Raw genomic sequence first — 20,133 nt, forward strand, 5'->3', positions numbered from 1 at the left:
CAAGGGGGGTTACTGGGAGGCAAAGGAGAGACAGGACTGGAGCCTGTGTCCTGACATCTTCTAACCCAGGAACCTCCTCTGGGATCACACCTAACCTCATGAGACAGTGAACCACCTCTGGTCCTTAAGCATCGGAGCGAACGAGCACCATGTGGACCTTTTTTTTCTTTTTTTGTGTGTGAACATGAGAATGTGTATGTTTCGCACACTCTCAGATTACACTGTACCTCCAAATGTACACTCTATGGGCGTTCCCCGAGTAGTCCTATTTGACACTATACTCAAACAGCCGTGACAGAGTTGTAACAGAGTTGTAACACCACAGAGTAAAGCTAACCCGCTCAGTCCTGATGCTCTGGTGTGCCGGAAATGCTACCCACAATGCACTTTTCTGTGTTCACTCCACTACAGAGTTTCCCAAATTGGATAGAAACCCACATCAAAGCTGCTCATGATTATAAACTGATTAAAAAGAATAAAGAGGGACATAAAAACAGAACACACAACAGTATTTCAATATTTGTAAGAAAAATGTCTTCACCCTCAGTTTTATTCAGTACAACAGAGATTAACCTGGGCCTACTTTATTAATTAGCCTCCTCATTTTCTTTATGGTAAACATTTTAAGTGCTCATTATTTGCCTCTTTTGATATGTTAAAGCCGGGCTTAGAGCAACCACCGGTCACAGGGAAAACGTGTGTTTATTTCCCAACCGGCTGATGAGTGATCGCTGACAGTTGCTGTGAGATCGACTGCTAAAACTCCATTCACAGGCCTAGAGACCAGTCGGTCACCCCTCCTCCAGGAACCACTGGTTACTAAGGAAGCGTGTATATTACGAGATCGGTTGGCAAGTGGTTGCAGGAGGTTGCAGACGCTTGCATGAAATTGGTTCATGCAAGAGGTTTTCGGTGCTGCATTGAAAACCTTTGTGATTGCTGCTAGCATGTGCTAGCACTTTGCCTCAGTCACCAGCAGTTTGCAAGGGGGGGTGTTGACTTTTTTGCCAACTACTTGCCAAGTGGTAGCGAGTGAAAATTCACTGAAACCATAAAGTAAAAGTTGCACCTTGTATTGGTTGCAACCGCCAGATGCAATTTTTACTTTCACTTCTCTGGTCTGTTTTGCCCTTTTCAGTACAACTCTGAGAGGGTTTCGCTAACAGCCAAAGCAGGCACAAGGAGCCTGTGGGTATAGCATTCTCTGATTTTTACCCGACGATAGCAAGCAAGCTGGTTGAGGGATACACATTTTTCCGTAGCAACCGGCAGTTGTCAGGGGGTTGCCAAACTATGTCTGTGACTGAGGTATAGAAAGTAATGGATGAAGACTCTGAAATAGTCACAGCTTTGATTGCATGTGTTATAAACTATGGAGAGTCAACGTGTTCAGTAAATATAAAAAAAAACCATAATTAAATACAGAGAAATGAACGTACAAATAATCACATAATTAACTACAGAAAATGTATCTAATATAACCATAAAGTGAGAAAAAGAATCAGACTAACCTCTGTATCTCGGCTTACAGGTTTTACTTTATTCAGTGTTAAATATTTTATTTATAAATAGGTTTATTTTCATCAAGAAGTCTGAGGACAAGTGGGGCAGAGCCCATGTGATTGATTTGTGATATAACGGGCTCTAGAAGTCAGAATTAGCTGACAGACTCGGTGTTGTTATGGAAGAAGATGATATTCTGGGGGGAAAAGTTAAAAAAAAAATTAAAGGTTTGGTTAAAGTGGTTTTTGTCTTAAAAGCTGCTAGAATGAAATAAAACCAGATATTAGGTTTTATGATGTATTATCTTTTTTTTTCTAAATTCATGTGTGTTTTAAATTTTTATGGTTCTGTTATACATTTTCTGTATTGGTTCGTCAGACGGATTCATTCTAAATATATTTGTATTTCATTTTCAACACATTGAGTCTCCATAATCTACAGCTGTTTGATCCACTAGAGATTGGTTTATGTCAACTAATGAAATATGCATCAAGGCAGTAATCCTTTTTCCATTTGGACTGGATATTAAGTTTTCCCTTTAGGGACGTGCAATTAGTCTGTTCATGTTAGTTATATTAGAAATATGAGCTGTCTCTATGCTTCATTGGATCTCAGTCATCTTAACATTTTCCATTTGTGACTCTGATTAGGAAAAATTATATAGTAGTAGTTTGATTATAACACATTAGTGCAACTGCAGTGGTGACATTAAAACACTTGTATCACTGTCACGGTAATTTCCATCAAAGACCTGAATAAGCACTTTTCACTGTGGTTGACTAGAGGTTAGTACATATCTCTGTGTTGATGTTGAGAAAATCTCACTCTGTACATGAACACTATCTTGTCCTCTGGTGCTCTCCCATGGCAACACTTACCATATCATCAGTGATCGATTTAACTAGTATCATCTTCAGTGATCGTACAAAGTATTAAGTCTGCGCCCGATCACTGAGGCATTAACAAGTAAACATTAACCCGGGAACACACCGGTTTCTTCTCACTAGTTCCACAGCATCCATCCCTCACTAGTTTGTAGTCCAGATGTTTCCAGTGGAGTTACTGAATTTGAGACTGGAGCGGGTACTCCAAGGAACCCACAGTGGCTTTAGTTGATAGGAGGTCAAAGGTTATAGAAGCAGACAGGGCTGGTTCCTGTAGCGCTCCTCTTTGCAGTCAGCTGTAGCCACAGAGGACAAGCCAGAGCGGCCACTCCAGGCTCTCTGCAGCTCATTTGCCATTTGTGGACTTGCTGATCTGGGATCAGCTCACAGAGGTACACTGAGTCTTTTGCCTTTAACTGACTGAATAAGGGAACGAGTCCCCTGACCTGTGCACTACAAGTCTACAGTGACAAGAGTTTTGAAGAAAAAAAAAAAACAGTCGATATTTTTTTGTAATTATTGTTAGGAATGTAGAATTTGGAGGTATTGTATCTACCATCCAGCCTATTTGTGTGAATATTTTGTGATAAAACAATGATATTGTAAAAGAAGAATTATACTAATGTGACTATTGAGTTCTCTGTACAGCAGAGGTTAAGGAGGGGGTAGAGGGGGGGACTAAATGAGCCTGAAGATAGACACTAACTCAGAGGTGTCCTCAATTTGGCCAAAAACTGTGTTAACACACTGAAAATAAAGTTGTTTTTTTTATATAGTTCTTAATACTAACATGTTGTTAGCTGTGGTTCAGTTATTTCCTCTGATGTGTGGGTCATGCAAATGTAAAGCGCACACACACACACACACACACACACACACACACACACACACACACACACACACACACACACACACACACACACACACACACACACACACACACACACACACACACACACTGGAAAAGAAATTCCTTCACACAAGGAAGAAATGCTAGGATTTAGCCGATAGAGTGAATTTTAAGTGTGATAATATGAGCTCTTAATGTTTACCTGTCTGATTCTTTAGCAGTGAACTAATGATAGTGAGAAGTGAATTCTGGCAATTTTACTCATTTACACAAAAGGTTTTCTTACAGTTTGGAGTTGTGGTTGTCATGAGCATGGTCACTTGTTAAAAGGAATAATTTAGTGTTTGGAAATTAATTTTGTTTTGAAATTTGCTGGAGTTGGATGAGAAGATGAAGCCTTCTCTTGTTGTAAATATGAAGCTACAGACGGCAGTTTAGCTTAGCTGTAAAAACACTGGAAACGGGGTAGCTCGGCTCTGACCACCCATCAGTCCCTCTAAATTTCACCTCCATCTTTGCTGGAAGTTTGCCACTTTGGTGACAGGAGGAAGTCTTGCACATAACTAAAGATGGAAGTTAAACCTAACGTACCCAAAATTTGGTACCAAAATCTGTCTTGAAAAATGAAACAAATAAGATCCATGTTAGTTTATCAGATCTCCAGCTGCTGGTAGCTTATATCCTGTTTCCAGTCCTCTTAATCCTAAAAAGTGACTGCTGCCTGTAGCCTTACAATGTGTCCTGTTGGAGAGAAGGAGGCACATAAGCACATTTCCCAAAGTGTTGAGCCTTTTCTTTACATTTTCTTTCTGCTATCCTTCTTTTCTATTTCATAAATGTGTATCAAAGACTTGTCATTGTACATCGCCACTTGAACATGATGAAAATGTGGAGGTTCCCTGCAGATTTACTTTAATAAATTGTGTTTGAGATTATTTTATATTTGAGAATACATATTATATTTTGAATGATAATGGAGAGCTCATCTTAGGTTTAAATCAATATATTTCCAAACAAAAAGATGACCTCAGTACTTGATGGTGACTTGCCTACTGAAGTTGTCCCTTTTAAGGGCCTGTACAGTATCGGACAGCTGTAGCAATAAAGCGGTGGAGGTGTAGATTTGTTAGTTTGTGGCTGTTGTTTGTTCAAAGACTCGTTGTCTGCCTCGTTTAGAAAGGGGGAAAAAACACAACCAAAGTGTAAGAGAAGAGTGTGTTGTAGACTAAATAATCCTCTTCATCTGCCTTCCCGATCTCAGAGGGTTCAAATGTAAACCCTCCCCGTCGCTGTTTATCTCATCTCATCTGAACCTGATGCTTAATTCACTACGATGTGATTCTTGGCTTTAATTTTCTTGTTTTTATTTTCTGATCTGATTTCTTCCTTCTCAATGGGTGCCATTATTCCTATATTGGTGTTTTCATACTATTTGTGTGCATAGCGAGTTTGATTTGTGTGCACGTGCAGCATTACATATCCTGCTTTTCAGTGCTGCTCAGTTTTGAGGCAGAAATAGGCTGATGCTGATGATGACGACGAAGATGGGGAGATTTTTCTTGCCTTGTCTAAACTAAACCTTGCTTCTTATTCGACAGTGACTCGCAGCTTTGTGGTGAGATTATGGTGATATTAACAATCCATACGATTGGTAGAAATTATGAGATGTTTCACAATAGCGACCTGGCACAGGATTGAGGTGACTGACCTGCCTTGATAACTCTTACTCCCAAATACACAAAGGTGTATTCAGGTGTTACTGCGTATTCAGCTGAGGTTTTTCTTTTTTCCTCCCCCTTTTTAAAAAAAAATAAAATTGTGTATTTTCTCCCTTAATTTATACTTGTATAACACTGTCTTTAAACAGCAAAGACAAAACGGTGAAAAAAGAAGATAATAAAGTTGTTATTGTTGACACTGGATACCAGTCTCTTCTCATTTGTTTCTTCTCTGACCAAAGGATGAGTTGAACTGGCAGAACAGAGAAATGTTTGAGTTTAAAGTCGATGTCCCACTAATGAAACATGACACTCTAAACAGTTTTTATGAAAGTGAATAAAACATTATTTGTATCATTGCTTATTCCAATCATGAAGTGCATATTCAATGTACTGTTTTCTTGGGTAGACAACAGAAGCTTTCTTTAAAATGAGAAAGGTGAGAGTTCTTTGGAGTCAATGACTCCCTGAAGTTTAGAACCCATGAACATGGACATCCATGGACTCCCTTGTGATGCTCTGCCAGGCCTTGTTTGTGGGTTTCTCTGCCTTCATTTTTGTCTTCAGTGACTGAAAAGCTCCTCTATTGGGTTATCAGGTGACTCGACCATCTGTTAATATCCCATTTCTTTGCTTTGAGAAACTCTTGGGCTGTTTTTACTGTATGTTTTGGGTCATTATCCATTTTCACAGCGTAGCATCATCAGATCAGTTCTGCAGAATTGGAGTGAGTCTAAGCAGAGAGTAAAGCCCTGTGCACGTCACAGTTCATCCTGCTGCGTCTATTAGCAACCACATCAATAAACACTAGTGACCTGGTTCCACTTGCAGCCTTATGCCCATGCCATATACATACAGTGGGGCAAAAAAGTATTTAGTCAGCCACCGATTGTGCAAGTTCCCCCACTTAAAATGATGACAGAGGTCAGTAATTTGCACCAGAGGTACACTTCAACTGTGAGAGACAGAATGTGGAAAAAAAAAATCCATGAATTCACATGGTAGGATTTGTAAAGAATTTATTCCTAAATTAGGGTGGAAAATAAGTATTTGGTCACCTCAAACAAGGAAAATCTCTGGCTCTCACAGACCTGTAACGTCTTCTGTAAGAAGCTTTTCTGTCCCCCACTTGTTACCTGTATGAATGGCACCTGTTTGAACTCTGTGGGAGCAATCATCAGAAAATGGAAGACATACAAGACCACTGATAATCTCCCTCGATCTGGGGCTCCACGCAAGATCTCATCCCGTGGGGTCAAAATGATCATGAGAACGGTGAGCAAAGATCCCAGAACCACACGGGGGGACCTGGTGAATGACCTGCAGAGAGCTGGGACCAAAGTAACAAAGGTCACCATCAGTAACACACTACAACGGCAGGGAATCAAATCCCGCAGCGCCAGACGTGTTCCGTTGCTGAAGCCAGTGCATGTCCAGGCCCGTCTGAAGTTTGCCAGAGAGCACATGGATGATACAGCAGAGGATTGGGAGAATGTCATGTGGTCAGATGAAACCAAAGTAGAACTTTTGGTATAAACTCAACTTGTCGTGTTTGGAGGAAGAAGAATACTGAGTTGCATCCCAAGAACACCATACCTACTGTGAAGCATGGGGGTGGAAACATCATGCTATGGGGCTGTTTTTCTGCCAAGGGGACAGGACGACTGATCCGTGTTAAGGACAGAATGAATGGGGCCATGTATCGTGAGATTTTGAGCCAAAACCTCCTTCCATCAGTGAGAACTTTGAAGATGAAACGAGGCTGGGTCTTCCAACATGACAATGATCCAAAACACACCGCCCGGGCAACAAAGGAGTGGCTCCGTAAGAAGCATTTGAAAGTCCTGGAGTGGCCTAGCCAGTCTCCAGACCTCAACCCCATAGAAAATCTGTGGCGGGAGTTGAAAGTCCGTGTTGCTCGGCGACAGCCCCAAAACATCACTGCTCTCGAGAAGATCTGCATGGAGGAATGGGCCAAAATACCAGCTACTGTGTGTGCAAACCTGGTAAAGACCTATAGTAAACGTTTGACCTCTGTTATTGCCAACAAAGGTTATGTTACAAAGTATTGAGTTGTATTTTTGTTATTGACCAAATACTTATTTTCCACCCTGATTTACGAATAAATTCTTTACAAATCCTACCATGTGGATTCATGGATTTTTTTTTTTCACATTCTGTCTCTCACAGTTGAAGTGTACCTCTGGTGCAAATTACTGACCTCTGTCATCATTTTAGGTGGGGGAACTTGCACAATCGGTGGCTGACTAAATACTTTTTTGCCCCACTGTACATATATATGAGGGAACAGACTTCCTCTGGCCATAAAACTTTATACATTTTCCAATTATTTTCCAGCCTCTGAAAAGGTGGGACAGTGCACAAAATTGTCTGTAATTCCTAAACAGTTCATGCAAAACTTTTGAAAAAACAAAACAAGACACTGATTGATTTTAAAACCACTGCAGTGGTTTACAGAGGTAAAACTACAAGAAATATTAGTATTTAGATATTTAAGTAATTGTCTTTGTTCAAATAATTATGGAATAAGTATAATTTTGACTTTCTGTTTTTAATTCCGTTTAGTTTGTTAGTAGAGTTGATTTTCGTACTTGTTTAGTTTTTATTAGTTTCATTGTTAGTCTTTATTAACTCTATTAACTATTATCGTTATATGTCAAAGGCAAGACTTAGGAAAATCTGGTATCAGATTTTTTTTTTTTTTTAAATGAAAACGGTAGACTCAGTCTAGGATGTCTATCAATTTATTTTTAACCAAACTAACGTACTAGAGCTAAACACACTACCTCTATATTTGTTTTTGTTTGTTGGTTTTACAAATTCAGAAAATATTTTTTATGCGAGTGAACTATTTTTAATATCCTGTTTTTAATTTAGTTTTTGTTAACTATAATAACTTCGTTTACCGCTTTTACTGCCGTAGCTCGCGCGGCTCCTCAGGGCTGTTAGCTTGCTGTATCTCGAGTTGTTTGACCGTTTCCATGGCGGCCTCAATTTCCCGTCAATCAACTCTCCCGGCAACAGCAACAGCTGTGCCAGTCAGAACCGCTGAGACATGTTCGCCATCGACTTAAAACGCCCGTCTTCTTAAAGTAAGTTTGTTCTGAGTGTTTGTCGCGGTCAGTGTGATGTTTTTTGTTTTCATTTGATAACTCAGAAACATGAACGTTTAACCAGGGAGCTTCAGACAGATTGGCCAGACGCTTTTGTGTTCAATACATCTGATTTGTGGGCTCATTCGCACTATGAAAATATCACTCTGCTTATAGGAAAGGCTCGATTGAGTCTTGGCTGCGGCTGAAAAAATAGTCCCACAAGTCACAGCTAGATGTGACACTTTAATACTCAAGATATTTGTAAGTAACTTTCACAGCTCTTGGACTTGATTTTCAGACGGGGAGATCCGGGGATTTATCGTCAACCCAAGTCAGTTTGGCTTGCTAAGTGGTCTTGGTTTCCTGGACAACTGGGTAACATACCCCCCGCCTCCCATCACCGTACTGCCACACACTCCTTATAACTTTCCTGTTAGCCCTGACTGCTAAGGGGGTGTAGTCTCCTATGTTGTCTCTCAATGCCTGCACTTTTGTCTTCACGTGCAGGACATGGCTGAGAGGAACAATAACGGAGCAGACAGACATGCAGAACATCCCCAGAAACTTCTTTACACTGGTCTGAAGGTTTAAAAGCATTATTATGTATTCCTCACTCTTATGTGTGCAGCCATTCATATACCCCCTTTTCTCTGCCCTCATAGATCTTAACGACAATAGCAGTGTGTTTGGATTTGACCACTGCGATCGCCTCCTGGATGCAATGGATGCTCAGCTTGAGCAATTGCAGGTTTGTGACTCTGTGATTGTCACTTTTCTTTGTATGTTTGTCTCTGTGCACATGTAGGCAAATTTAAAATGATAATAAAAATGATAATAACATAAGCAAGTATGATTAATTTATCCAGGTCCTGCCCCAGAAATGTGAGCTTAATTGCAGCAGTGCAGGTAATTTATATCACAATAACAGCTCTATAAGTTTGTGTTTTCCATGTAATATTATGTAATCTTTTTTTTCTGTGTGTGGTATTTTTCTAGCTCCTCTTGGTTGGAGTCAGTCTCTGGGCAAAGATACGGGCCTGGAAAGTACAAGTGAACAAAATGGTACCCCCATGTCTGGTCTAGATTTGATGAGCGCCCCAGCAGTGCAGCAAAGATATGGTAATATTTTAATATTAGGGCTATTCACAGGAAAAGTTTTAAATTAACAATGTTTTTAACTGAAAAGGCCTTATTTATAGTCTGAGGTAAATATCTTACAACAGTGAAAATGATTAGTACTAGTGGTGACATAATTTTTCTTTCAGCACAAGCGACAGAAATGCAACCCTGATTTCCAAAAAAGTTGTAACTAAGTTTAAAATTGAAATATACAACAACCCAACTTTCTTGGAAATTATGTTGCTAAATGTATACATGCTTAATATGAAGCTGCTTAATATGAGAGTTGGTCAGGCCCCTGTGTTGTCTTCATAGGTGGCCTATAATTAAATGATATATATGTAAAGTATTGTGCAAAAAATCTCAATCCAACACTCATTTCTTTAGATTATACTTCCAGACTTTCTTGGAATTGTTTTAAAATGGTCTTGGGCAATAGTTCTTTATATCTTCTGCCTTAAATACTGTATGTATGTTTTCAGTAAATCACTGAAGCAAAATATGAAGAAATTAGAGGTGGCTTAACACTCTTGCACAGGACTGTGTGGTCTATGTTGATCACCATAATGTTAATAGAGTGGACTTTTCCTTACACCACTTCTCCTCTGCTCTACCTCAGAAAACACTGAGGGCTGCTCGAAAGATCCTGTAACTGGTGACAAAACTGAAAAGAGGTTAGACAGGAGGGACAAAGAGGAAATCGAGTCTTGTAGAGAGCAGGTCATCTGGAGGCTGGAGAGGCTACTTGGAGGCACCTGCAAGGAAGGAGGGCTGGCCGAAGAAATTGGCCCTCCTTCAGACAGTATCTGCACCGAGGACTTTGCTACACGCTTCAGAGAGGAGATGGTAGAACTGACTTTTATAGATGTCAGTATGCAAATGTCGGATAAAGCAGAAGTGACTGGGAGTACAAACATCTCTGACAGCGGCGCTTACCAAAGTAAACAACATGAACGACATGTTTATGATGTTGAAAGAAGAGGTTCAGAAACGACTGGGGAAAGCAGCGATGACACACTCACTCCTCAGCATTCCCTGACAAACCAACCACGTCCAAACAAGAAGAGCTGTGTTTCTCATAGCGCTGGAGCAAATATATCACATGCTGGTGTGAAAGCAGGAGCTTCAGAGACATGCAGATTACCACAGCCTGAGGATGACAGCAGTGGTACAAGTCTGTATCTATAGAATCTTTGAAAGATAAGCTTTCAGGCATGTTTTAACTTTGCTTAGTCAAAGGGGTGAGGATTGAGAGAAAAATGATCCATCTGTTCTTTGGCCATATGTCTGTCCATCTGTGTGTTCGACATGTGATCGAAGGCACGTTCTCTACAGATGTTTGACTGTATGAAAATCATTTTGGCAAAACAAAAATGGTGCCTGAATACCATTATAGGTTGAGGAGTGTTATTACTTCTCGTCTAAAGTAGTAAGTCAAAAAATGGGCTCACATCTATGAATGGTTATAATTCATACCCAAAGCATTAAATATATCACATGCTCTCCCTCCACTCAAATACCAGAACTCTGGATTTGAGCTTTTGGACTTGAGGCCAAACTTTCAACTCAGCATGCACATAACCTAATGCAGTGGTTCCTAAAACGGGGGCAGGGAATTCAATGGCTTCAGGGAGTCACTGCATGAAGTCATGTGCGACCATGGAGAATAATGTTGAATGGATTTAAAGTTGCGCGAATGAATGAACATAAGTGCTAGTAGAGGCCTCTGATGTTAGCTTGGCTGGATTGCTAACTTTTCAAATAGAAGTATGAATGAAAACGTTTTATAACCATTGATAGATGTAATACAGGACACCTTTACGCCTTACGTGTACTGTCAGCTGTAGTTTTTTTTTTTTTTTTTTTTTAATATATAAGTCTGTTTTCTTCCCTTTTCATTTCAGGCTTCCACAGCACAGAGTTTTTAAAAGACCCTGAAAATGTCAACAGCAGCTGTTCTCCTAAGACCAGGTGCTTGGCAGGTACCACACACGTTACACTGTATTACACTTGCATTTACAAGCACAGCCTACCACACTGATGCTTTTGGGATTCTGTTTATTTGAAATAGTGATTGTGGGCTGCTTGGTTCTTTTCCAGGAGTACCTGTGCTGAGCTTTGACACGGTGTCCATTGACAGCGACCTTGATACAGTCTGCACGGAGCAAGTCAGGCAGCACATTCACAAGTGGCCCGGTAAGAAACAGAAGATATGGAAGTGAACTAGTTTATAAATATGTTTAGACACAAAATATCAGAGTTTGAAAAGTGAAACTGAAAAATTTAAAGGGTAATGAATGATAATTACAAAATCTTTAAATATGAAGGATAATATCTACAAAAAGTATCCACTCTTGTTAGGATGGCACTCTCTCATTCGGTCTGTCACAGAAATTAATGGCCAGTGTAGCAACCAGACTGACATAACAACACAAGAAGAAAGTGAATCTCGGTCTACATCAGGTAAGAGCTGACTACTACTATTTTATTACTATAAAATACACAAAGTAGTAAAGTGTCAAAATAATTTTCTTGTCTTTATTCCCAAAGTACAGAGATCCCCATATGGACCTGTTTGTAACTGTCAACGTAACAGGAGAACAGCATATAGGTAAAATAAATCAAAGTATCAGCTGCATCTATGTTAGTGCACACACAATAGCCTCAGGAAACTTCAATATGACAGGTAATGCACTAAGAGGACAAGGTCTGAAAGCTCTTAATACAATAAAGAGAAAATTTTAATAACTTCCAAAATCCAATTAAAATCTGCCTTTAAATATTTGGTTGTGTCTTTCTGCCAATTGTGCTGTAGGATAGTTGGTTGTATGGTGGGGAAGTTTGGGTTTAGAGCTCTACCCATTGGGACAAACACCCAACAGTATCTCTAACACATAAAATTCTGCAAATATATTTTCTATGCACACAGAAAAATGCCAAAAAATGTCCGTCAAGCACACAAAATTTTTAATTACCCTAATATCAGCCCTTAAGCGTAAGAGATGAACCCAGAAGAAGAACCTTTCATGTCAGCTGGTGATGATTCTGAAGTGCTTCCTGTCAAAACCCAGTTCTGCAACAACACTGCTTTCCAAATATCAATCAGAGTAAAACAGTGCAAAGAAATCTATGTAAAACACTGGAAAGAAGAAACTTAAAAGCTACAGTAGACAAGAATGTCATCTGACCTTAAACATAGATTAAGAATTAGCAGAATAGGAAGGAACACTTACTTTAACAAATTAAGTTCTATAATTCCAGATGTCAGTCACCTAAACTTAATCTCAAAATTAAAAATACTCCTAGGGCAAGTTCTCCTTGTTTTTTAAATACTTTTTCAGATTTGTGTATTCTTCTGCTCTCATGTGTATTCAGACCTGCGAGTTATTTTAGTGACACAGATGAAGAAATGAGCTGCTGGAGCAGCAAGTCCAGGCCTGAGAGGACACTGGACAAGATGCAGTCTGAATGGGTCAAGGTGATTGGCCGACTCTCTGACCTCCGACAAGTAAGACTAAACCTCCGGGGGAAATTTATTCTATTCTGTGTCAGTTGTATAAATTCACTTGCATGCATATGTATGAGATGGTGCTTAGCTTGTTTGTGTGTGGTTTAGAAATGTGAGGAAGAGGAGGAGACGCTGTGGTTGAAGAGGGCTCAGATAAAAGATGTTGAGGTCTGCCTCTCTGAACTTAGACAACAAAGGAAGGTAAAGTCCAGCATTTTCAAATGTTTTTCAGGAGAATGTTTGCTGAAGACTCACTAACGTGTACAAGTAATGGTTCGTGCTGCAGCATGCCTTGCAGGAGTTAGAGCGACTGACTACAGAGACGGCACAGATGGAGGAGGAGAAGAGGACTTTGCAGTCTGTTCAGAGAGACAGCAGAGCAGAGAGGAAGTCTGTTGGGTATAAAATCTCCTCCTACTAACTGTCTCATTCAGAGCCATGTGCATTAACACGGCCAACATCAACATAATATTTGTCTGCATAAAGGAGAGTTTTCTTTATTGATAAAACATCATTTTGCTGCAGCCATGGTAGCTGGCAGCTACAGAAGATGCTGAGGCAGAAAGAATCATGTCTTCTCCAGCACAGAGACACCCAGGAAGATTTTACAGTTCAGCGTCTGTGTAAACAGACTCCAAAGGATGGATCCTGCTTCAAAGCAGTAAAAAAACAAACCTAATCCTGTAGTTAGTGGTTCAGTCCTTGGTTTAATTTTGTTCTTATGTCATCACTTTCTCTTTTTATTGTTCAATAAACAGAACAATGTCATAATGTCGGTGCTGGAGCAGGAAGAAATGGAAAGACAGCTGGATAATGCCAAAACAGAACTGTTTGCTGAGCAGCGACGTGCCAGAGAAAAGCTGGAGTCCATGCAAGAGGTATCATAGGCTGTTTATAGACTATGTAGTAACTCCAAAAATACAAAGTTATAACTAAAAATATTTTTTGGTTTAATGGGACTCATTTTTTATACATGTAAACATGAAATTACATTAAATTGTGCTTTTCTTTTTATAGTCTGCATTCACTTTACGAACAGAAATATTTATGATCTTCAACAATCCAAATGGAGAATCTAAACTTTAATCATAAAGTTGTGGATTTATCATTTTACAATTTTATTTTGGGCTTCTTTATCATTGGGATCTCAATTTCAGTGAGGGTGCTGAATGAAATTTAACAGACAGAATCCATTTTTGTTTGAGTAAAGGCAGATTTAGTGTCTTTTTTAAAATGTCTCTGAATATATTTTCCTTTTGGAGCAGAAATTGGAAGAGACTTGTGAAGAGCTCCAAAGGGCCACAGAAGCAGAGACGTCACTGAGAAACAGATGTGCTTGTTTGGAAGAAAAACAGATGCAGAAAAAGGGGCAGATTGAGGTAGCTTTTTTTTTTTTTTTTTTTTTTTTAACATAAATATACTGTGTGTGTGTGTGTGTGTGTGTGTGTGTGTGTGTGTGTGTGTGTGTGTGTGTGTGTGTGTGTGTTACTGTTGCTGTCTCTTTTCCTGTTAGGCACTGGAGGCTCGAGTGAGTGGGCTGCAGGGTGAGGTGGGAGAACATAAGATCAGGGTGGTAACTCTGGAGAAAATGTTGGCCCACAAAGAGCTGCAGCTCCTAGATTTCCAGGAGCAATGCAGTGCCTTACAAGCAGAACGAGATGGACTGAAGGTGGAGCAACAGCACTTGAGAATGCAGCACCACAAAACCCTGAAGGAAGTTGAAGAGCACGCCCACAGTATAATGGTAAGTGCTACAAATCCTTTTTTCTTGTTCTATAAGTAACTTTACTAATATGTTTATATTATTAACAGCAAGCCCAAAAGGTTTATTGTGACAGGTTACTGATTTCTCCTCAGTTCATATTCAGGCTAAAAAAAAAAAAAAAAGTATTCCTTTGAAAGTACAGACTAGAGAACTGTTTGGTGAGGGGTTGTATCTCAGGTATTCTGTAGTGTCATAAATGCATACATTTTATGTTGGGTGGCGTGCCATCATTAACGTTATTGCACTACATATTATACTACTAGTAAAATACTTTGTAAGGTTACTTCTAAGAGGTCGTCCTCTCTTAATTTTGTAGCTAAAAGAAGAAGAATTAATTAAGCTACAGAAATCTCTGCAACAGCAGAAGGAAGAGGTAAAGAAACATGAAGAGGAGTTGCATGTAGAAGCATCGGAAAAGGTACTGATAATCCTTTGACTAACATATGCAACCTTTCTAACATAATTGGATGGTATGAACAGAATGCTCTCTTTTCCCATTTAGGTGTACAAAGCAGTGAAGGAGGAGAGGAGGAAGTGGGAGGCAGAAAAAATGGAAGCTCTGGAGGTGCAGCGTGGGATACTGGAAGAGCAGAATGAAAAGCTCCTGGAAAGTTTGAGGAGCGAAATGCAGAAAGAGAAGAGTAAAGCATTAGCTCTTCAACATCAGGTCATGGAACTAAAAACAGTAAGGGATCTTCCACTTAGATAAATCTAAATACATTTTCTTTCCATGTTTGTATGATTTTGCTTTTATCTCTAAGAAACTGCAGGAGCTGGAAAAGGAAAACTGTACACAGTTGGCTGCAATTTGCAAGTCACTGAAAGAGGAGCACCAGGCGGAGCTACAGATGGCGCAGGTGCAGTGAAACCACATGTTCAAACTCTAGATGTGATGTGACATCTTAGAAAAGTTGACCTGGTGTGCTCTGTAATCATGGCAGAGTCATAGGACAGTTCTGCAGCTCGAGAAGGATGTCCAGCTGGCAGTTAAAGAGGCAGACAGGCTCCGGGTGATGCTAGAAGAAAGGGAGAGCAGCCATAACCAAATCACATCTGAGATGGAGCAGCAACACCAACACTGGACCGAGCAGCTAGCAGCAGAGTGCCAGCATCTCAGCCTGTTAGTGGAGCAAAGTCAAGCCAAACAAAGTGCTGGAAAACTACCTCCCAGGTATAATTTTATGCCCAGTCTTCACAGCTTGTTTGTAATTGGCTTGTAATGCACATATCTTTGTCATTTGCAGTTTCACAGTAGCCGAGGCTTTTATGAACCTAAAAACACTACGAGAGCAGCTGAAGGCTTTTATTAGCCAACTGCACCAAAAGCTAGACTCACGGAAACAAACCAACGAGCAGCTGAGAAAAGAAAAGGTATCATTTGAACTTTACAGCACGCTAAATGTTTATATGGACATATTCAGTAAAAATCTCCCATTTTTCAGGAGCAAGAACTGAGCATCCAGAGGCAACAGCTGAGGCTGGAGAGAGATCAAGCTTTGAATTTTTTAAAGGAACGACTCATTCAGGTCTGAACCCACATGCTTAGACAAAACACACACGCATAGCATTAGAGGAAATTTAACTCCCTGTGACATTTTTGCAGGAACACATTGAGGAGTTGAGCAGCTTAAAATGGGTTCACATGAGTGATGGAGGAGTTCAAGGCGGAGGAGGAGTGGCAGCATGTCTCCGCAAGCAGTTGAAGGCCAAAGACTCTGAGCTCAGGCAGGTTCAGAGGAGCATGGCTGAGTGGAAGGGACAGACCGCAGCTCGCCTGGCACTCAAGTTTGAAGAAGAGTTGACGGCTGAACTGGAACGGTAACGTGCTCAAAACAAAAATGGCATCCTCCAAACTAAACCCAGAATGCAGCCAGGTCATATTTTTCTTTTTGTGTTGCAATAATTTCCCAAAGCTGCTGATCTTGAATCAAACAATACTGTGACATGTATACAGTTTTTGTGCTAACTTTTGTCATCCCACAGGTGCCAGGCAAAGTTGTTAAGGGGCAGGTAATTTTGTGTCTTGGTAAATCGATGTTATACTAACCAGCTGTACAAGAGCATGATCTCACCTCAACTCAATGTGATGCGATGCTTAGACCATAGATCTAACATTATACATATACAACAGATGTTCATGCAGTTATGTTATTTACCCAACAACCAACCAAATTCAGGTTTGCTTTTTCTAGGAAGGCACCAAGACCACAAGATGTTAGGCAGAGGGAGCCTGAAAGACCTGAGGAAGAAATGGTAAATGGTTTGCGCTTCCTGTGTGAAACCCAAAACGTTTGTGTCCTTACTCATTGTTTATGCTATTAAGAAAAATCCTGGTATCATTTTTCTTTTAAGGAATACCAGAAATCTCTCAGCTCTCCCTCCCTCCAAGCTCTGAACTCCCATCACAGCTCCTCAGACATGGCTTCCTTTAAGCTTATACGTTACCTCCATAGCAAAGTGAAGCAGCTCCGTGCTGAAAATCAGGCCTACGGGTGGAGCTCACCTCCTCCCGATTTATCAGGATCCTATCTTGAAACAGTGAGTAAATTCTTCAGTATCTGGTTATTGTGAAGTGTGAAGTGACTTTTAATGTTTCCACTTGATGAAGTTTACAGTAGTTATAAATTTCAATACTCCAAGTACTACTTGTAATTTAAAGTCAAGTATTTTTGTGAAGGTTTTGTAATTTTTTTCTTAATTTTCTAACCCACAAAATTATGTCTTCATTCATATTTAGTCTGACCAAAAAAATGCACAATGAACAAATACAAAGCTTTACAGCAGTTTAAGGCTATTGATGGTGGTTCTCTGCACTCACATTTCCACAGATTATAAAATAAACTGATAAAACATTAATTCAATTCAATTTTATTTATATAGCGCCAAATCACAATAAAAGTCGCCTCAAGGCGCTTCATAGATACAGAGAAAAACCCAACAATCATATGACCCCCTATGAGCAAGCACTTTGGTGACAGTGGGAAGGAAAAACTCAGTTTTAACAGGAAGAAACCTCCGGCAGAACCAGGCTCAGGGAGGGGCGGGGCCATCTGCTGCGACCGGTTGGGGTGAGAGAAGGAAGACAGGGTAAAAGACATGCTGTGGAAGAGAGACAGAGGTTAATAACAGATATGATTCAATGCAGAGAGATCTATTAACACATAGTGAGTGAGAAAGGTGACTGGAAAGGAAAAACTCAATACATCATGGGAATCCCCCGGCAGCCTATGTCTATTGCAGCATAACTAAGGGAGGATTCAGGGTCACATGGTCCAGCCCTAACTATATGCTTTAGCAAAAAGGAAAGTTTTAAGCCTAATCTTAAAAGTAGAGATAGTGTCTGTCTCCCGAATCCAAACTGGAAGCTGGTTCCACAGACGAGGGGCCTGAAAACTGAAGGCTCTGCCTCCCATTCTACTTTAGGGCTGAATGATATATCGCATTTGCGATAATATCGCGACATGATCAAGTGCAATTTTCTAACCGCAAAGGCTGCGATTATACTCTGGACATGTCCAAATTCATGGGCTGCATCCTCCTGAGGCCGCATTTGTAGACCGATTACGTCACAGCGACGCGCCGAAGGCTGTCCAAATTACTACCATATCCCAGAATTCATAGCGCGGCCCAGCCAAACTCCAGTTTCCAGCAATGGCGGCCGCTACTAAGTTTTAAAATTACTCATACTAATCTTTCTGGGTCACAAAATAAACTTTTAACATATTTTCAGGCGAGAAAGTAGTTGTGTAAACATCAAATATCTGCTCGGTTTATCAAGATATCCCATATTTGCAAAAGTGCTTCGACGTTTTCAGAGGCGTCTGCTACCCACCAGCTCGACAGCTAGCCGGGAGCTCGAGGGTTACTGATGCGGCCGAGAACGGCACAACTCCTGGCACATCATTTTCAGATCACCGCGGAGTTTCGCTGCTCGGGTTAAACGTAATATATAAGTCACTTAGACAACCTAAAAATGTTATTGTTGGGCTTTTTTCAGTGTTTTGTTTGTTCGTGAGTAAATCGGTTTGGCTGAGATTAAAGTTATTAGATTAGATAAAATAAAACTATTAATCCCCCGGGTGGGTTCCTCCTTGGTTTTCACACAGCTGACTAAACGTCAAACAGAAAACTTATTAAACAGAAGTATGAGACAGTCGAGAATTTACACCAGTGTCTGGTTATATTTTAGATAGCAAGAAGCAGACGGCCGAGTTTATTAAACTCCACCGAGACAGCGGTGACGCTAATCAGAACTAGACCGTCCAATTTCACGCCTTTAAATTTTAAAGGCGTGTTTGTGTGTGTGTTTATACAATTGCTATTATGTTTGAATTTTATGTGTAATGTTACTGACTGCAGAGATCAGTAAGATGTGTGTATTTTTTATTTATTAGTTTTATTTATTTAATATTATTTTTTAATTGAATGACTGTCTAGTAGTTCACAGATGTCGAAAAACTGAGTGTGGTAAAGCCACTGATTTTGTTTATGTATATTTCTGCAATCTGCACATTGTACTGACTTTCATTTTAATGTTTACACCAGGGTTCCTTGTCAGCACTTTATGCTCAGATGTTTGTAAGCTAAAAATAAACTATTGTGTATGTTCAAATATACTGTTGTGATTGAAGAAGTTAAATAAAAATGTCAGTCATCAATTCATGCATCACCTCATGTCATCATAACAGAGGTCTGTCTTCCAGGAAAGAACAGTTTAAAATTAATGTAATATAGTATTGGCCATACTATATGATGTATTGCTTGTCTTTGTTTAATAATACAGAAGACAAAGACCTTAAAAAATAATCGCATATCGCATCGCAATCGCAATATTGGGGCAAAAAAATCGCAATTAGATTATTTTCCATAATCGTTCAGCCCTATTCTACTTTTAACACAAATAGCATGTTTCTTTAGAAGAATCTCAGACTAGTATCAGTCATGCATACAGCCATGCTACCCATGTCTGATGGGAATATTAAAAGCACTAATTGTTTTCCAAATATTGATATTAACTGCTATTATTGTTTCATTCACAGATCCCTCAGAGTACAGACACAGATGGGAGTTAAAGCAACACAAAACCTTACACTGTGTGAGCGACTGCACACCAGTAATAGAATGCTCTTCAAATCAGCCTTATTTAAAGTTGTCCCATGGCAACAAATATAAATCATTCACTGTTCTAAGATAGGAGGTTAACAAGCAGGTCACAGTGACATATGGAACAACTGGAGATGTGGTCATCACATTCCTCTGTGCTAAGGCAGTAAGGTTTTTATAGCTTGCAGTGAGCTGTAAACGACAGGAGCTGACATTTCTCTGAAGACTAACGATCATGTGAGTTACCGTACATTAAATAACCTCATAAAGCTGGCAGGGCTTTAACAAAGTCCTTAGAAAATGCTTAAAAATACATTTACAGTTTCTGCAAGGCTGAAGCAAAATGTAACGTATTAAAGGCTTTTGAACCTGTCTACTTGTACTCGCTGTCCATTAATCTGAAGGGTTCAAAAATATGGCTGAATTTGGAAAGGGTGTGAAGTATGATGATCACTATTGTAAGAGTCAAACCAAATACAAACAACTATCCAAATATTTGGGTAGAGCTCCATTTACAGTATGCATGCATGGTAAATGAATTGGTACTTACAGTATTATAGCGCATTT

The 20,133-nt window shown here is 39.8% G+C and overlaps 2 protein-coding genes across 8 annotated transcripts in view; both read left to right on the forward strand.

Moving 5' to 3' along the window:
* Window positions 1-4,535, forward strand: part of osbp2b (oxysterol binding protein 2b) — a 55,257-nt gene extending 50,722 nt beyond the window's left edge. Inside the window, exon 14 of the mRNA XM_080893651.1 lies at window positions 1-4,535. This exon is cut by the window's left edge and continues 79 nt beyond it. Coding sequence (XP_080749777.1) covers window positions 1-64 — 64 coding nt within the window. The 3' untranslated portion in view covers window positions 65-4,535.
* Window positions 4,536-7,972: 3,437 nt separating this feature from the next.
* On the forward strand, window positions 7,973-20,067 carry LOC308404005 (uncharacterized protein). Of its 7 annotated transcripts, none has more exons than XM_080893831.1 (29): window positions 7,973-8,068; window positions 8,370-8,473; window positions 8,579-8,648; window positions 8,734-8,819; window positions 8,938-8,977; window positions 9,068-9,190; window positions 9,810-10,364; window positions 11,095-11,172; window positions 11,291-11,386; window positions 11,552-11,653; window positions 11,741-11,801; window positions 12,566-12,698; window positions 12,807-12,899; window positions 12,985-13,097; window positions 13,224-13,359; window positions 13,457-13,576; window positions 13,964-14,077; window positions 14,212-14,442; window positions 14,780-14,881; window positions 14,966-15,148; window positions 15,225-15,320; window positions 15,405-15,634; window positions 15,708-15,834; window positions 15,906-15,989; window positions 16,067-16,281; window positions 16,447-16,473; window positions 16,656-16,716; window positions 16,816-17,001; window positions 19,503-20,067. In XM_080893831.1, exons 3-29 carry the CDS (start codon window positions 8,582-8,584, stop codon window positions 19,533-19,535), a joined length of 3,492 nt encoding a protein of 1,163 aa, XP_080749957.1. In that variant the 5' UTR covers window positions 7,973-8,068; window positions 8,370-8,473; window positions 8,579-8,581; the 3' UTR covers window positions 19,536-20,067. The 7 variants fall into 7 exon arrangements, 6 of the variants coding, with proteins under 6 accessions (XP_080749957.1, XP_080749956.1, XP_080749958.1 ...); XM_080893830.1 differs by having other exon boundaries at window positions 8,370-8,446; XM_080893832.1 differs by having other exon boundaries at window positions 8,370-8,446; window positions 15,234-15,320.
* The last annotated feature ends 66 nt before the right edge of the window (window positions 20,068-20,133 follow it).

The sequence above is a fragment of the Rhamphochromis sp. 'chilingali' genome (genome assembly GCF_963969265.1).
Source record: "Rhamphochromis sp. 'chilingali' genome assembly, chromosome: 10".
NCBI lineage: Eukaryota > Metazoa > Chordata > Actinopteri > Cichliformes > Cichlidae > Rhamphochromis > Rhamphochromis sp. 'chilingali'.

What these genes read in the sequence shown, in the direction of transcription:
- LOC308404005 (XM_080893831.1), top strand. Translation starts at nt 8,582, where the DNA reads ATGGCTGAGAGGAACAATAACGGAGCAGACAGACATGCAGAACATCCC. An exon ending in AGAAAAAGGGGCAGATTGAG is followed by an intron (nt 14,078 to 14,211) that starts GTAGCTTTTTTT and finishes TTTTCCTGTTAG; the next exon opens with GCACTGGAGGCTCGAGTGAG. An exon ending in CAGGATCCTATCTTGAAACA is followed by an intron (nt 17,002 to 19,502) that starts GTGAGTAAATTC and finishes TTTCATTCACAG; the next exon opens with ATCCCTCAGAGTACAGACAC.